The 17,349-nt window shown below is 43.4% G+C and overlaps 1 protein-coding gene across 11 annotated transcripts in view; it reads left to right on the plus strand.

Annotated features, from left to right (window-relative positions):
- The first annotated feature begins 5,129 nt into the window (after positions 1–5,129).
- Positions 5,130–17,349, plus strand: part of ABI1 (abl interactor 1) — an 82,334-nt gene continuing 70,114 nt past the window's right edge. For all 11 annotated transcript variants that reach the window (XM_063324605.1, XM_063324608.1, XM_063324611.1 and 8 more), the window contains exon 1: positions 5,130–5,396. In XM_063324605.1, the coding sequence (XP_063180675.1) occupies positions 5,280–5,396 (117 nt within the window). In that variant the 5' untranslated portion in view covers positions 5,130–5,279. The remainder of the gene's footprint in view (positions 5,397–17,349) is intronic.

Raw genomic sequence — 17,349 nt, forward strand, 5'->3', positions numbered from 1 at the left:
CAAAGAAAGTCTTCCATTTTAAAGGACTGGCATCCTCCAACAAACAGCTATTTAATCAGGAAATTCCAACCTGCCCTCTAATGAGTGGGCCAAGCCTGCACGGGTCTATTCAGAAAGCCGACTTTCACTCAGTACCTACCCTTTGCAACGGGATTGATTCTTTCCATATTTAAACTACCCCCCAAAGCCATTAAATAAAAGAAGGCCAAAAAACATTTGCTAATAAAAAGGATTACTGCTAGAAATTCACCTCCTCCTTTAAGTGGTTGCTTTAAAGCCAGCCCTTCCTCAAAATGTTTTTATAATAAAATAGTTTAGCCTCATTTGTTACTGGTGTAAGAAGAAAGCCATCTTGTCATTTGTCACACAATACCCGTGTTACCTGGTTTAGATCTAGGAAGAAAGAAATGGGTTTTCTTGAGGTTCTGCGTATGTACAGCTGCATCACCAGGGTCTGGATGCTCCACTTTTCCCATGCTCTTAGGGCAGTGGATGCCTCCTCTGCCTTGCCAGTATTTTGAGGGATTAAGAAGATATGCCTGCCTTGCGGTGGGCAGCTGGAAATGACAGCAGCAGAAAGGACCAAGATGGGGAGCTGGGAACAGAAGATATGGGAGGAATTCTTTGATGCAATGAAAAAGGAAAGGCAAAATCAGGAGGCAACCTGGTGGCTGGAGGCTGAGCTGAGAAAGATGAAAGAATGAACACCAAAAATGAAAGAGGCCAAAGGAACAGGGGATTCAGTGGAACATGGGAGGGGAACAAGTGAGATGCCAGACTGAGAAAAGGCTAGTGGGGGTGAGAGAAAAGGAAGGACTGTTGACACCACAGCACTGCTGAGGAGCGAAGATAAGCACAGAGGAAGGATGAAGAGGAGAGAGTTTTATGAAAAATGAGGTTGAGACAGAAGGCAAATCCTGCGAGTGAAAATACATTAGAGGAGAAAGGTCATGTCAAAATACAGTAAAACTATTTATTTTTGTGCCACTCTTATCTTGTGCATTCTTGAAGCCGCAATTTTGAATCTTATTATTTTTGTGCTCTCCGGCAGCTCAGGCTGCCTAGCAATGCCTGGCTGGCGTGTGCTGGCTGTGCCTCACAGAGCTCGCTGGCTGCCTAGCAACTGGCAGGGGGGTGCGATGGGGTCCCTGGACCAGGCTCAGGGATGCAGCCCTTCCCCAAACACCCCTGCTCCCGTGGCAAGGCAGGAGGGAGCATCTCCAGTTGCTTCAGCTGTGATGAAAACCTTAATAACATTAATTGGAAAAAAGGGCACACAGACATGCCCATGAGAGCGCGGAGAGCCTGACAAATTGTCTCTGGGAAGTGGGAACAGCCCCGTTCATCTCTGCAATACTCAGACACACCGTGATGAAAACTGAAATATCAATATGGGTAATTATTCCATTTCTTAAGTAAGGCTCTGTGGGCTAGATCTAAAGCACAGGAAGGCAAACCAACACAGCTATGTAGCTTCTTGATGGCTACTTCTAATTTGGTATAGGAAATACCAAAAAGGTGACTTTTGCTCCCAGGAAAAAAAAAAAAGAAGAAAAAAAAAAGCAGCATTAAGTATTCATGCAAGATTGTCCCAGTACAGCCACACTTTTGTAAGTATATCACTGTAATCAGCAAAATTTTCTTACAAGAACATGGGACTTGGCATTTGGCAGTAGAGCTGATGTGGCTGATCTGAACAGCCCTTCTGTGCTTCCTGCTGCCCCTTCGGATCCCTCACCTCCCTTTGCATTGCACTGTCCAAAGTGCTTGTGTGGCTAACCAACCGAATCAGGAATTGATCCAGCTGAGAAACAGTCCAACAAAAAACTGTTATTTTCCAATCAACACTACCGAAGCAAGTACTCTTCCCAAGGGAAAAACAAAGACACGTGTCAATCTGTGGCCTAGAAAAGGGAATAGACAGTTACAGAGCTACACAAATTACAGTGCAGAAGTCGCTTTGATGCTGCTACTTTGATGCTGTTCTGAACAGGTGCATTTAGAACATAGTCACATTTTTCTCTCCTGGTCAAAAATGGGCTATGTCCCAGAAGGACAGTATTGCCCCTGGAGATCAATCATGCCCCACTGAGGAGAAGTATGGACAGTTGAGATGCTGAGAGGTATATAAGCACATTTTACTCTGGATGGGAACTCATTTAGGTGATCGTTTGGGTGGAGCTTGAAAAGCAGCATTACATTTTTTCCTTTACCAGTCCAGCTGCCTCAGACAGGAAAGTTTTCATTCCCAGCTCTCTTGCGCACCTGAAGTATCTTAAGAAAGTTACTTTTCCTTCTAATCAGTGGTTTATTGTCTGGAGCAATGAGAAAGCGCGATAATTTAAAAAAAACAAAACAACAAACCAAACCCAAAACCAAACCCAAAACAAAACAAACCAGAACATAATAGTTTCTGAAGAAAAACACAGTGAACACAGTTCAGATGCACACTAGTATCTTGAGCAAAGGTCAGCTGAAGTCCAAGGTTTATTGGCTCTGGCTCAGAGATGGCTCTGCTAAATTTGGCTGGCATTTGCATAGCCACCTGAATGTTCACTGTGCTTTCAGGTACTCTGGAATCGCTCGGTGTACACACTGTGCACACTCATGGAGCCAGCTTGGGTCTACTGCATCTGAGTTAATGAACCCTCCAAGAACCTCAGATATGAGGAACACACTGTGAAGACACTCAAGTGACCCTGCAGAGAGTCATTTTGAAAGCAGGAGGGCTAGCACAAGGCAGGAGCTAATAAGGCCTGTTGATCTAATCAGTTGAGCACGTCCTCACCACAATTCCCAGTGCATCTTGTATTGTGTGGCCCTCGCAGCAGTACTGCTGTGGTACTATGGGACTAAGTTTAAAAGTCCTGCTGGAGGTGACTTAGCTCAGCGTGGAGCCAGCTTGGGTGTTTCTGTGTCTACCACAGGTCCACGTACCAGGCATCAGGATAAGGCCCGGCAGTGCCAGAAGGCTGAAGAAAAGTCACAACGCAGATGTCACAAGGTGGCGCTCTTTGACGCGGTCTTCCAAGGTCTTGCGTTGTGAGCCCATTTGGAGGTAGAATTGGTAGGGTTTTTGGTTTGTGCAAGGCCTTTTGGGTCGAGATCCGTTGGGGGGAAAGGGGCTGTAAGCCCTCCTGAAGCCTCTGCTCTATTGCTTGAGGCGGGTGCATTTACTGGGAGCCGGCACTGCCCCGCTCAACTGCTGTCCTGCCATCTGCTGTAGGACTTGGTTGCCTGCAAAGTGAAGCACGATACATTTAGCAACTCATTTTTCTCATGCTGAAAAAAGTTGATGTGCAAGGCTCCACACATCTGCCATCTCTTGGTATAGGGGCAGCAATAACATTTTAAGAAGAGCTGACAACAGTTGTGCTACATTGGAGGATGTTAACAGCTTCCACGAAGTCAATCCGTGATCTGTAGGCAATTACAGACTCATCCAAGCCAATGGGTGTTAAGCAATTTGGAGCCAGACTGACTAGAGAAATCAAATTTCTCTTTGTATTAGCATAGCTGGAAACAAGAAGTGCTCAAGATGGTTTCTGATCACTCTTGCCCTGGGACCCATTAAAAGCTCGTCTATATCTCAATACTGTTGCAGATAAAATTTAATTATTTTACATTAAAAGGGTACTTAGAACCCAAAATAAAATGTTTTATTGGAAATCACATGCTGTCCTAAAGAGAGTTATTGAAGCCACTTTGGAAACAATTTTGCTAAGCTGCCAAATGAATTAACCATCAGAAGATAGCAATGTAGATGCATTTCTATCCCACAGCAAGTGCTGCGAATGTACCAGCTCCTTCCTCTGCTGTCCCAGACAGCACTCAAATACCTCTCCCAGCACTTGTCTAACTGTTCCTGGCCAGGGGGTGGTTTTTCCTAACTCCAGCTACAAAGACCTTCCCAGGCTCCGTACCATTCATCCTCACTTCCATGGTTCTAGACCGAGGTGCTGGATTTTGCTGACCTCAGTGGGGAAGGGAGAGCTATTTTTCCTCTCCACCTTGATTTAGAGACACCAGCAGGTATACCAAAGGATCCTGACTGGAACGGTTTCCAGTGCTGTAAACAGGAGTCCAGAGGACGTGCAAAATACCATACAATTATACAGAGATGAGGCAGTCTGCTCTTACTATAATTTGTTTGAGAATATTTTTTACCGAAACGTGCTAACTTTTCACCGCTGTGGGTTTCTCTGGGACAACTACTAAAATGCAAGTACTGTTACCGGTTGCGTTTGTAACTGCGAACACACAGCACACGCAGCCAAGGCGTGAATAACGGGCCTCGGAGACAGCTTCTTCTGGAGCTCTTACTCACTGCAAAGGCAGGCTTGGACACCCCAGCATAGAAGCCACCTGCTGTTATTGGCTTTTCTTCTGGTATGATCACAGAAACAGGATTCTGCTTAGAACAAAAACATGCGAGAAAGATTGTATTAAACAATCACCAGACCCTTATTTTCCACACCTTCGCAACAACCAGAGGAGGCCCTTAATGATGATTCAACAACTGAGGTAAAAGAGTGGCGGGAATAATGTATCTATCTCAGCCATTTAAATTCTTCTTATGAAACTAAAATCAGAAAAATGCTAATTGTCAATTATTACTTCTAGGCAAGACTTCACAAAGATCTACACAGCTTAGAATCAGTATTTCTCCCTCCACCTTGGGATAACCCTCTGGGAAGGGATTAATTACCCCTAACCGCGATGCTCTTATTGCTTTACCAGTTTTGTTGTCACCTTACAAATCTCTAGCCTGACGGGAGGCCAAATAATCAGGGCAGCGCTTCCCTCCCAGACACTTTTGGCCTCTCCCGGGGAGACGGACCGCCTCAGGCCACCACTGGTGGGGCAGGGGCTTTTCGTGAGGGGGACGGGGGAAGGACACAAACCCAGAGGGACGGTCAACCAGCCCTGCTGCCGCCCTCCCGCCGCAGGGGCCCGCCATCTCCCCATAGCGGCCGGGGGCGGCGGCCATGAGTAGCGCCCGCTCCGCCTCCCCTCACTCCGCGCCTGCGCGCTGCGGGCGCGGCGCTGCCTACAGCTCCCGGCTTGCTTTGCAAAGCGGGGGTGGGGATTCTTTCTTTTTTTTTTTTTCTTTTTTTTTTTTTTTTTTTTTCCTCCCCTCGGAGGGGGAAGGATGGGTGGGGAAAGCGAGCGCTCACGAAAGCGAGGCGAGGAGGAATCCCACAATACCAGGCGGGTTGCGAGCCCGGCGCTGCCGCTGTCTCTTTAATGCAAGAGGAAGCGATGCGGAGGGGTGGAAAATGGCAGAGTTGCAGATGTTGCTAGAGGAGGAAATCCCTTCTGGCAAGCGGGCTCTGCTCGAGAGCTACCAGAACCTCACTCGAGTCGCCGACTACTGCGAAAACAACTACATCCAGGTGAGGGGTGGCGGGGCAGCGCACCGGGGCCGGCGGGGAGGCTCGGCTCTCCGGTGCGGGCGGTGGGGCCGGAGCCGCCTTGAGGGGCAGCGCGGCGCCCGGCTGCCCCCGCCGCGGCTCCCCGCCCTGCAGCCGCTCCCCCGGCTTTGCCTTTTCTTTCAACTTTTCCAGCCGAATGACCGGGCTTCCCTCCCCCCGGCTCCGAAGGGGAAGGGAGGGGGTTATTATGTCAGTCCGGCTCGGAGGGTGTGTCTTTTTTTTTTTTCCCTTTTTTTTTTCTTCTTTTTTTTTTTTTTCTTCTTCTGTATTTATTTATTATGAGTCACATCCCGGAGACCTCCCTGGGCGGAGGGTGAGTGGGGTGTGAGGGCTGGTGAGCCGCTCCGTGTGGCCGCCTCAGACCCGGTACCTCAGGTTTCCCCCCACCCCCCACCCGCCCTCGCTTCCCGGCGGCGCGGCTCCCTCCCGGGGGGAAGCCGATGGGCCCCGGGGCGGCGGTTGGTGGCGGTTGGTGACGGTTGCTGAGGCGGGCAGCGCCGCGCCTCACGTGGAGCGCGGGTACCGGGCGGCCCCTCCGCCGGAGCGGCGGGGCCGCCATCCGCGGCGGGCGCTCGGGGGGCGGAAGGGGCCCCGCACGCCGCTGACATCACGAATTCGGTCATGGGCGGCAATCCGCGGTGCGGCGGGTCCTCCGCGGCGAGGCCCGAGGGGAGCCGCGTTGGTGGCGTGGGGTCCGCAGCGCCGCAGCGAAGGGTTTGCGGCGGCGGGGAGCTGCCCGCGTACCGGCGCGGATGGGGGAGCGGGAGGTGGCGTTTCAAAATGGCAATCTGTGCCGCCCGCAGGCTCTGTCGTGCAAACACCCGGCCACGGTAACAGCGGGCCGGGGCTCCGGTGCCGGAAGAGGCTCCGCTGGTTGTAGCGTGTCTCCACCAGTCGGTGTGGATTTTTTTTTACCCCCTTAGATGGCCAGCGATTTTTTGCCTTGCTTGAAGTCTGTCTTTCTGAAGCCACTTTAAGCACAATTTACTATTATTGTTATTTTTTCAGGATTTGCAGCACATAACTCTCTAAGTCTGTATATTTAGTCATGCTCATCTGGATACAGAACCATCTAGAGATTCTCAAATTCAACTTTTTCCTTTTAGTCAAAAAATTGAAGAGGAAAAGCAAATAAACTCCACTGTACTTACTAGACGGCTTGTAAAGTGAACTTGTTGAATCTAATACAAGGCTATCTGTCATGACTAGTTAATACAAGTTGTTAAATTATCTGTCCTCCATCCTTGTTGGTAAGCTGTCCTGTTTTTAGTAATGGAGCAGCAAATTTGAGAACACAGCTTTAATAATACGAAGTTGTTTTAATCCAAGTAGTTCATTTAAAAAAAAAAAAACTGCTCTAACAAGCCATATTTTTTCAGATTTTTTTTTTTGTGGTATGTGAGGTAGTATGAGTTAATGTCTATTTACTCTTCCGAGTTGTTTGCTCCACCCAAAGAAAGCTGCTGATATAAATGCTTCTAAGAGGCGAGGTTCATTTGGTTTTACTCATGGGAAATATGACAAGTACATGAGCGTGGTAATTGCAGCACAAGTTTTGACCTGTCTCCTGCTCCTGACTTTTTCCCCTATGTCAGAAAGTTACAGAGAATCTTCACTTACATCATTTTCTTTGGAGTCCTAAAACTTGTCTTTTCTTCAAGCAAACAAATAAAAAAACACAACACTTGAGCTAGTTCTCATCCAGTCATTTGGGGTGGGTTTTCTTTTTCTTTTTTTTTAAATTGGTATCTCATTTTCACCTCAAGTATCAAGGGCAGCTGGATGTGGGACTGGTGCGGTCTGTTTTATCTGTGTACAGCTGTGTTTACCACTTTTGAAAGGAAGCTGGAGTTCCAAAATTCCTAATGAGGACTGCTGCAGTAGCTTTGAAAAATGCATACCCTGCTTGTATTGTACCCTCATTATATATTTACTCAATAAAAATGGCAAATATATTGATAAAATCACATATATTTTTTTTTAATGTGTGATGGAGGTGGGTTTTTTAATCAGCACTTTGTATAAAGCCATCTGCGCTCCAGTTGGACTACTGAACAGATTATACTTCCAGTGCCTGCGGTGGGGCCACTGCAGGATTAGGCAATGTGACACAGGGCACTGGGTTATGAGATCTGGGAGTGTGTGTGTATTGTGGGATGGGAAGGGAGGAAAGGAGAGGAAGAGGCTTAACCAACACATAATACGAAGCATTTGTATTTAATGTAATTAAGCATTTTATAAAAAAGGCAGGCCAGAACAGAGAACCTGGCCATGAAGTGAGTGTTAAAATAGTTCAGAAGTGGCTACACATCGTAATTTAACCAGTTGCACATAACTGACTCAATCTGGCCTCTTTGAGTTTGGGTAGCTTTGAATTTGGAGAGTTTTCTCTCATTCTGTGGGAAAGGCTTATTTACTCTTAGTAGCAAAACTTGCTGTGCGCTGTCACCCCCTCTGCATTGTGGTACTGAGGTGGAACAAGTTTGTCTGACTGTTCTGAGTGCTGATGCTAACAATTTATAGTAACTGTAATAGCACTCGGTTATTTATTCAGAAAGTCTTGATGTTCTTGGTCTTATGTTTTATATTCTTTGCTTATTTAAGCAGGAAAGTTGTTTCCTACCCCCAGTATTGCTATATTCAAACTAGCTGTATTTTTGGATCTGAAAACATATGAATCTATTTTGTCTCTTTCACTTAATCTGGGAAACTTTTGATAGAATTTCAGTCGTGCTGATTGTTTTGAAGAGAATATGGCTTCGATGTGTTTAGGGATTACTCAGGAAAAAAAAGGGAGGGAGGGAAACTGCTGGGCGGAACTTGTCTCCCTACTGATGAAGGTACCTCTGTTGACAGTAAGCATCCTTTTACTGAAGCATTTAGGAAAGATAACAGCATTTGCAACACTCAAGTTGAAAATTGCTGTTCTTGGAAAAGTGGGAAGCAGTTTCTTGCTAAGGTAAATTATGAATGAATTGGAATGCCAGGCAGTAGTTTGCCCTCCAGACCATCTGTATTCTGGTTATCTAGAAGGTTTATCTGATAGGAAAGGAAAAGAATTTGGGAGAAGCAGAGCAAATAAGTTTCTAAGGAAGATCTGCAGTGCTAAAAGGAAAGTACTGTGTGGTGGTAGTCTTGGGGGGGATGGGAGAGAGAGGGAGACAGAAAAAAGGGAAAGGAAACCAAATGTAGAAGTAGTAATTGAAGGAAGTTGTGATGTTGTTGGTGGGGGTTTTGGCTTTGACTAGAAGGAAAAAGGCAGCATAAGTACATTAATGTATTTAATTTGTGACAGGATTTAAAATCTGTTGTTTCTGGTTGGAAGCTTCAGTGACAAGCAGGTAAAAAATTAGATTCCTATTTCCTTTTAGATCAGAGACTTAAACTGAGCAGTTTTAAGAGCAGGTTTTCAACCTTGAATCTTTAAATGGAAGCATGTTTTTGTCTCCTGAAGTAAGTTTTTCTAAATATAGGGAAATCACATTTTTCCTGATATTTTCTAAACGTTTTTTCTGTCTGTGTTTAGAATACTGGTATGACTCTGCTCTCTTATGGTGGAGATGTTTGCTTGTGAATTGTATACGTTTATAATAATGTACAGTGAGATTGAGTGAGAGGAGGAGTGATGAAACTGTCTTATAACGGAAATAAATGAAGCTGCTTCTTAGATGCCGTATAAATGTAAGTTCCAGTACCTAATGCCTTCCCCAAATCCTTTTGCCTGCAAATAAAATCTGGGACTAACCCCTTTCAGTGTGCATGTAACTGTGAAAGGTTATCTGAAAATCAGTAGCATAAAGCTGAAGATACTAGTGAGGAATTTCATCAGTATCCTAAACAGAATGAACTTTATCAGTGCTAATACAGAAATAACATAGGGAGTTAAAGCACTTACAGTTCTAATTAATGATTCTTCAGCTGAAAATATTAATGTCCACAGAGATTCTCCAGTCAATTTCCTGGCTGAATTGAATTTCTTTCAGGTTTTTAATAACTTATTTTACAATAACTAGCTTATGAAGCATTAGAATGATGCCAGGAAACCTGCGTCTCCAGTGTTACTGCACTAATGACTTCCCTTCCTTTTGAACAACTTCAGTTGACTGGTGTAGCAGAGAGGCCTGTCTGTGCTATAAAACACTGCTTACAACTCTCCCCAACTGTCTAAATTGGATGTTTCTTATAGTCTTGTTTACGCATAGGCAGATACATAGTTTTCATCAGTCTTTTTGCTTCCTTACCGCTTGGAGGATTCATTTGTAATTTTTTGTTTTAAGCTCAAATATGATTTTAATATCACTGTGAAAACCTTTAAATTAAGAGCTTGGAATATGTACTACTTGTGTAAATTCTGATCTTCATGGTCTCTCGTGGGTAGATTTAGCAGCTTTAGAAAATAAATTGAGAGACCTTTTAAGGAAGTAAGTGCTGTGTTGCCTAAATGCGTGGGTTTTTTTGTTGTGATGTTATTTCCTTCTGTAGCTTCCAACTGGTATGTGGAAACTGAACGGTGAGTTAACAAGCTATTCTGGGTAAAAGAGACGAAAGCAGGGAGAGATTTCAGTTTGACTGCTATTAAAAAATTTAAAGTCTCTTTCCAGTTGGTAGAAAAATAAATGTTTGAGGTTGAGCAGAAGTGTTGCATACAAGAAGTTTCACAAATCCTTTTGTTATCTTCCAGTATGCATATGGGAATCATTTCTGTTTGATAGGTTGAATGTTCTGTACTTCTTATACAGTAGATAGTACATATTGGAAAGGAAATAACTTTTTTGTGTTTTTTCTTTTTCCTTAAATGTTGGTATCAGATCTGACGCTTGGTTTTGTTGCCTGGTGTGTGGAAAGTGGCTTAGCTTAGTTCAGTACAAAGAAGTTCACTCAGAATGTCTAATTCAGGAAATGACCTGCTTTAAAAGGATAAACTTCTTAAATTGTCACTAATACAAATCTTTTACATGCTTTAAGAACTTGCATGTTTTATGTTCATAGGTTAATTAGTTTGTATCGAGAGTAAATACAGTGATTTTTTTTTTTCCTGGTTTCATTGCTAAATTTGGAACACTACAAAAAAAAAAAAAAGCCAAACAAAAAAACCACACAAATCAAGCTAGTTCACTTTCTATAATGCCAAAATATAATTCAAAATTAGAGAGCTTGAGAGCAGTGAGAAATTATGGATATACCATCCATTACCCTAGGTAGGTTTAAATCATATTTAATAAAAGGTGTTAGCTTATACTTTTAAATTCTGTTCTTTTTTTAAGGTTGTTTAAGCATTTAAGTTTGCCATCATTGTAAAAGGCACTGGCTGTTCTGTGTGTGCGTTTTTGTGTGGGTTTTTTTAAATAATAATAATTTGGGTACAGGCTTGTAGCTCTTCTGGGCATTGTATAGATCTTCTGTGCCAGTGCGTTGTCTGTGTTTTGGAAAATACAGCTTTATATTTAGCTTGAAAGCAGCAATAAGACAATAGTGCAACTTCACTGAATCAGCAAGCAATTACCCTGCGTATACAGGAAACGGATCCAGGAGTGTTGTGTGTCTGTTTTTTGTCCAAAGGAGGTAGATGGTACGAGACCAGTTTTTCCAAATTTGAAATGTTTCGATTAATTTTGGTACATTTGGTTTAAGAAACCAGCAAAATTTCATCTGCTTTTTCTGATACGCTTTTCATTAGTATTTCAGCAGGTGATTTGTGTCAGCATTGTGCTACCTTAATCAGGTGCAGTAAAGTGGATTGGGATAAGCTTTTACAGGTGCGTACCACTTCTTCCACAAAGGAAGCACTATCTGCTCCCTTCGGTTTGCACATATGTTAGAAGGAAGAAGCTTACAGGTTGTCTGTTGTCAGTGTATATTAAGTGTGATCCTTGCTCTCTGCTGCTATCGCTGTGCCCAGACCTGTGGAATTCTTGGAAGGAAGAAGGAAGACATGAGTAAGAGGGGCAACTGTCTAATGCTTACCTCCCTCCCTATCTCTGGGAGCTTGTTGTGCTAAGTAGCTCTTATGGTAAAGAGAAAATAGATGGGCCTTGAGGAGGGCTCATAGGGTGGATCACATTATAATAAAGGTAAGAGTACAGGAACAGGCTGTGTACAAGTAGGAAGCATTGTACCTCTGAGGGCAAAGTTCCTATTAGTATCTGTGCTACTGATCTAAGTTTAACAACTAAAAACCTCGAACTCTGAAACAAACAAAAAAAAAATGGATGCAACTTCCCAATATCTTTGTTTAGTATTTTGAACTGTCTTCATTTTACAGAAGCATAAATGGAGGCATAGAGTTTATAACTGACTTGTGGAAGGTCATATAGGGACATGCTGTCAGATTTGGGAACAGAACCTGATTGTTTGGACTTCCAGTGCTGGGCACAAGGGTTGTCCCCCCCTGCCCTGCCCTTTACGAATTGCCTCTGTTATACTACAACACAGCAAAAAGTGCCTATTTGCAGAAATGTGGAGACAGTGTCCATGGAGACAGTGCAATGAAACCCTTGGGAAAAGATGCACCTGAAACCGTCATTGAACTCATTAGCAGCAATTACTCTTTAAGAGTTTTGTATATGTCCTCTCATAAAAACCTTGAGATTCTAATTCTTGGCTTTGCAAACTTCTGGGGTTACGTAATGCTCACAGTACTGTCTGTCTGCATGGTGGTGGGTCTCTGGGTCCTGGCAGAGGCACTAGAAGATACCGCTCTCTTTCTCCTTAGTGAAAGCAATCTGTGTTTGATAGTTCTTGTGACTGGAATCTTACTTATCCACAGAACAACAGGGTGGCAGCTGTGTAGACGAAATGTCAGTTCTGGTGTAGCAAGACATCCTTGAGGGAAAAGAGGGTATCTTACTCTCTCTGTGCCTCTGTCCAGTCCTTAATTTGTAACTTGGAGTCAAAAAGAGCATGATGTAGTTTTTATTTGTTGTTACTTGGTAGAAAATGACTTACAGGCCCTCAGTTACTCAGTGTCCAGGCTTGTTCATAATTACCTGAGTGTTTTTGCTCTCTGTAATATTAATCTTACCCAGAGCAGTGTTCCTCTGATGCTATTGCTTCCGCCACCACCCCTCACACTTGGCCCCCCTTTCCAAATCTGAGCACTGGTGGCAGAGGCAGGTGGGCTTGGTCATAGGGATCCTCCCTTTCCTCCACCCCTAAGAAAAGGGAAGTAAGTGCTGAATTTGTAATAGATACGGTGCCCCAGTGTGGATCCTCCCTTTTCCTGATGTTGCTGGTGAGGCAGCTGCTGCGGACAGAGACTTGATGTCTCCCGTGGTCTGTAGAAATAACCCTTTGCAGCTCAAAACTTGCGCAGAGCCCTTGGGGGCCAAGACCAGGGTGCTGTGGATAATAGGTCACAATGTGCTCCTGAGCAGAGCTCTGTGACCAAGATGGTATCTGGAGGTATCTTTCCTCCTTTGTCTCCAGCCTGTCAGCATGCCCTTCTGGCTTCGCTGGAGGGGCTCAGTCAAGTGTTTTGTTGGCTTAGGACCAGGTAGTGAAACAAAAGATACAGTGCTCCTAACAGGTGGGTTCTTTGAGGAAACCATTTATTGTACAGCAAATGAAAGCAGAACTCAAAACTCCTCCACTTGGTATAGGAGGGAATGCCTCTTTTTCCTTGGGTTAATTAGTAAGAGAGTAGATGCCACCTTTGCTTGAAACTACGCAAATAGTGTTACTCGTTACTTATGCAAGCTCTTAGTGCTGGTAACAGGAGCCATGTATGCTTTGCAGAGCATAGATTTGTTACTATGGTTCCAATATTTTAGGAAAAGAAGGGGTGGTGGTGGGGACACCCTGCAGGAGAATTTCAGCTTGGAGTAAAACATGAGTGCAGCACTTTCAGATACAACTTGTAAAATTAAACTATCTGTATTAATGTGAGATGAAATTGGTAGCCAACTTGCTGGCTAAGCTAACAAAGCAGATTAGTTTCAGTCTGAAAAAGACTGACTGCTTACAAGGTGAGTTTATTTTTAATAATATTCTTGTCTAAGATTCCAGATCAAATATGTTTGGCAAACTGGAAAAGGCTCTGAAATTCAAAGCTTCTCTTGGTTTGGGCCTTTCCTGTGATGAAGTCTCTTCATCACAGCTGCAGATGATGTATTCTGTACTGTATCTTCTGCCATGGTAGAATATTTTAAAAGAATGGTAAAATTTGTCTCTTCTGCAATGAGATACAGCTTTCTTATGTTAAGATAGATGTATTTGTGATAGTGTCTTCCCTTCCTCTTCCTTCCTCCCTCTCTCTCCAAAGAGCCCAAAATAATCAACTCTGTGTACTCATCAGGACAGTATCAGAGCCTCGCTCCGTCTGCAACGAGGCTCTGATACTGTCCTGATGAGCAGTTAAAGAACTCATGGGAAAGAGACTCTGCATCGCTTTCCTTATTTTATTGTAACCTCAATGACAAATAGGAGTAAAATGTGGTACAGTTCCTACTTTTGTTAAGAAGGCAGGGAGGCTTCTCGGAACTCGGGCAGAGGAGGCTTACGAAAACAAATGCTGGTTTGACATCCTTAGAGTTGAACATAATGTTCTTACTGGGTGGTCTTAAGGTTATAAATAGTTCCAGGAAAAAAAATTGCTTGTTTACTACTTGAAGCATAACAATTCTTTGATATCCTTGGAAAAAAATTGAAGTGTAGACTCTACTGGCTACTTTCACACCAGTGTTTCACAAGATAATTTTTTTTTTGTAAGCTATACTTTATCAGGCAAGCATGGGGGGTTTTGTTGGCTTTTTTTTTCCCAGCTAATCTTTCACCAGATGCGTATCTTCACTTTCATCCTCTGATCTCCTTGTACTTTGGGGTCAGCAAATCCGCCAACTAGTATTTGTACTGCAGCAATCATTGTCAGTTGAGCATCTTACTTGACTTTATTGTAGCAGTTGTGCTGTTGAGCTGTGGTCCCTGTGCATAATTCTGTGTTTTCTGGAGCCTAAGATAAGAAAACATCTGCATAAACCAAATAGACAAACAAGAATGAGGTGTCCAGGCAGCTGTATCAGACTACTGTAGTAATATCTGAGCTGCAGAACGCCATGCCATGGCTTGTCTTTTCACATTCGTACACCTAATAATGTTAGTCACTATTATGTCACTAAATGTTACTAGTGACTACATTTCTCTCTTCCCAGGTGCTTCTCTTGGCTGTGATCTTAATATGAATTTGCTGATTTTTCTCTCACCGTTGAAGTCTTCCGTCTGCTTGCTGCAGGCCATTTCTTAGCCCTGTTGTCTCATTTGCTCTTCCCCTACTGAGAAATACTGTGGACTTTCTCTTTTGCTGCCATTGATGCAAGCGTGTTGTCATTGCAGCATCTGCCTCTGTAACGGACTCACATGCTTGTTCTCTACCTCAATGACTTTCAGTCTCATTTCAGATCTCATCTAAAAACCTCTTCTTCCTTGCCTGTTTCTTTTAATTAATCTAATATTTAACTGCATATTTTACTGCTTTGCAGCTTAAGTGATGCAGCTGTTTTTCATGATACCGTTCAGACAAACAGCTTCTGCTATCATGAGTTTGAATAATTTGAAACCTGCAGCTACTGAAGGCATTTATTCACACTTTTTTTTTTTTTTTACATTATCTTTATTGGCACTGAGTTGAGGCTAAGGCCTTGGCTGTGAAATGGCCTGTAACCACATGGGGAAGCCGTGGTGAGCAGGATACAGAAGAAAAAAAGGCTGCTGGGGAGATGCGGTATGCAATTGGACTGACATGATTCTGTCTACTAGAGGCCTCTCAGATATATGTGGCCAGGCCTTTCCTTTATAAGAAATCTGTCTTGTTTAGGAAGCTGGTCCTTTTGTTACTCTGAGACCAAGGAGTGGAAAGGACTTAATAAAATGTCTCTGCTTGGAGGTCTTTGGATCTCTTTAACAGTGAGGGAAAGGTGGACGGGTCAGGGGGGTTGGCACTCTGTTAATGTAAGTTAGTAGGTATGTATCCGTGAAGCAGGGCTGGGCCTGATCATGAAGGGTTTTTATAAAATATGATTATAGCCTCCAGGGTTCCCACTGTGAGGCCTCGTGGCAGGTGGCTTGAACGATGCTTCAATCAAGGTTCAGAGAGTATCAAACTAACAAATAGAGATATGATGGATCGATGCACTTATGTTGGCAAGATCCTTGGAGGCCTGGCTGGGGGCTGTTAGGCTTTTGATTTGCTGGCTGACTTGCAGGATTTCTAAATCTGTGGGAGGAGCTATTGTTTCTGTGATGCAAACTCCAGGCTTTAGCTGTGTTAGGTAAAATGTGCATCTGGTTTGGAAGTGCGTGGCTCTACAAGGGTTCTCTTCAAATACCGTGGGTGTGTTTCCTGCTGCAGTATACCGTATGTTCTTGAGCATTGAAATGATCTGGTTGCCACAGTAGTTCTGAGAATTGTCTGGGAGCATTGCAAGTACATGTTGTCTTAAATGGCAACAGATTTTATGTCTAATTTCTAAGATCTCTTTAGCTTTGAATATTAGAGAAAATTGTTGTTGCCATAGATGTAATTGAAGCTTAGGCTCATACAATGCTGCTTATTTTGTAAGAAGTCTTTTATCACCTGAGTAGTGGCTGTGTCGTTTCTGGATGTGTATTTCATTCCTCTTTAGCAGTCTGTCCTTTAAACCAACAGAGAAGGATAACAGTCAATGAAAAGCTTTCTAGCACATGTTCCCTCTCTGGAAACCTATCCATGAACAGGAACTGTAAAATTGGCTCCTGTCAGTACTCTGTAGTGAATATTGATCGTTCATGAGGGAGACTGAGGGAGGTATTTGTTGTAATTTTTAGAGAGGCTCATTTACTGGGGATAGGAGTGAAGTATGCAGGGATATGGTACCTGTAGGCTCCTGCTCCACTGCTGAGGGGGGGAAAGTTGCTGGTTTTGGTCCTGAATGTGGGACGTGTGGGGGATTTGAGTGTGTTCCTTGGGCATGGAAAGGGCTTAAGAATTGATAAAAAATAATTTGTTGAATAACTTTCTCCCTTGCTGATGGAAAATGGGAATGGTTTGAAGGATGATTGAAAAGCAAACTGAGAATCTTGAACAACTCGGTTTCTGGTAGAATAAAAGCACAGGAGGAACGGGGGAGAGTGTGTAACCCTCCTTAACTGTGTACTTCTCTTCAGCCACTCTCTCTTGCAAACTCTGACATAGTAGAAGGACAACATGAAAAGCAAATACTGTTATGATTTGCTTCCTACATACAGCAGACAGCTAGAGAGGTAGCTTTACTTGTTTTTCCTCATATTGCTGTAAGGGGTTACTGCAGCAGCACTGGGTCTGTGGGGGAGTATGAACTGAAGCAGGTATTTACTGGCTGTATAACATCTCATGAGGCCTGGGGGAATGAATGTGGGGAATACTGTGAGTCATGCTTGTCAGTCTCATAAAGCAGGAGGCTTTTTAAAATTGGCCTTGGAGGGGAAGAGGTGTTTAATGGAGCAGTTGTGAAGGAGTTATGCAAATAGAGAACATAAATAATGAGCAAAACATACTAATTTAAACTTCTTTTCTCAATGGAAAATAACTAAACACAAACTAACCACTGCAAAAGTTAAGAAAAATGCATCATCATTAAGTATAGATGGTGCAAAAATGTGGCCGTTCATGATCATAAGAAACTTCTCTTTGTGACTAGGAAAATGAATTTCTGTAGTTGTTGAAAAGTTCGTTTCCAATTTCCTTTAAAAAAAAATTTAAAAAAAAGACAAGTGGGAAGTTGAAAAGCAGTTATTTTAAGAACTGGTTAGAAGGGGAGATGGAAAAAAGACCAGTCTCCAGTTTTGCTTTGGACATATCTTCAGTATTTAGGCTGTTTTTGTATACAAAGTCTTTCTTTTTTCAATCCCCCTATTCATGCAGGGTTTTATTTACATGTTTTATTTACAATTATTTTATTCGTTT

The sequence above is a fragment of the Chroicocephalus ridibundus genome, chromosome 2 (assembly GCF_963924245.1).
Source record: "Chroicocephalus ridibundus chromosome 2, bChrRid1.1, whole genome shotgun sequence".
NCBI lineage: Eukaryota > Metazoa > Chordata > Aves > Charadriiformes > Laridae > Chroicocephalus > Chroicocephalus ridibundus.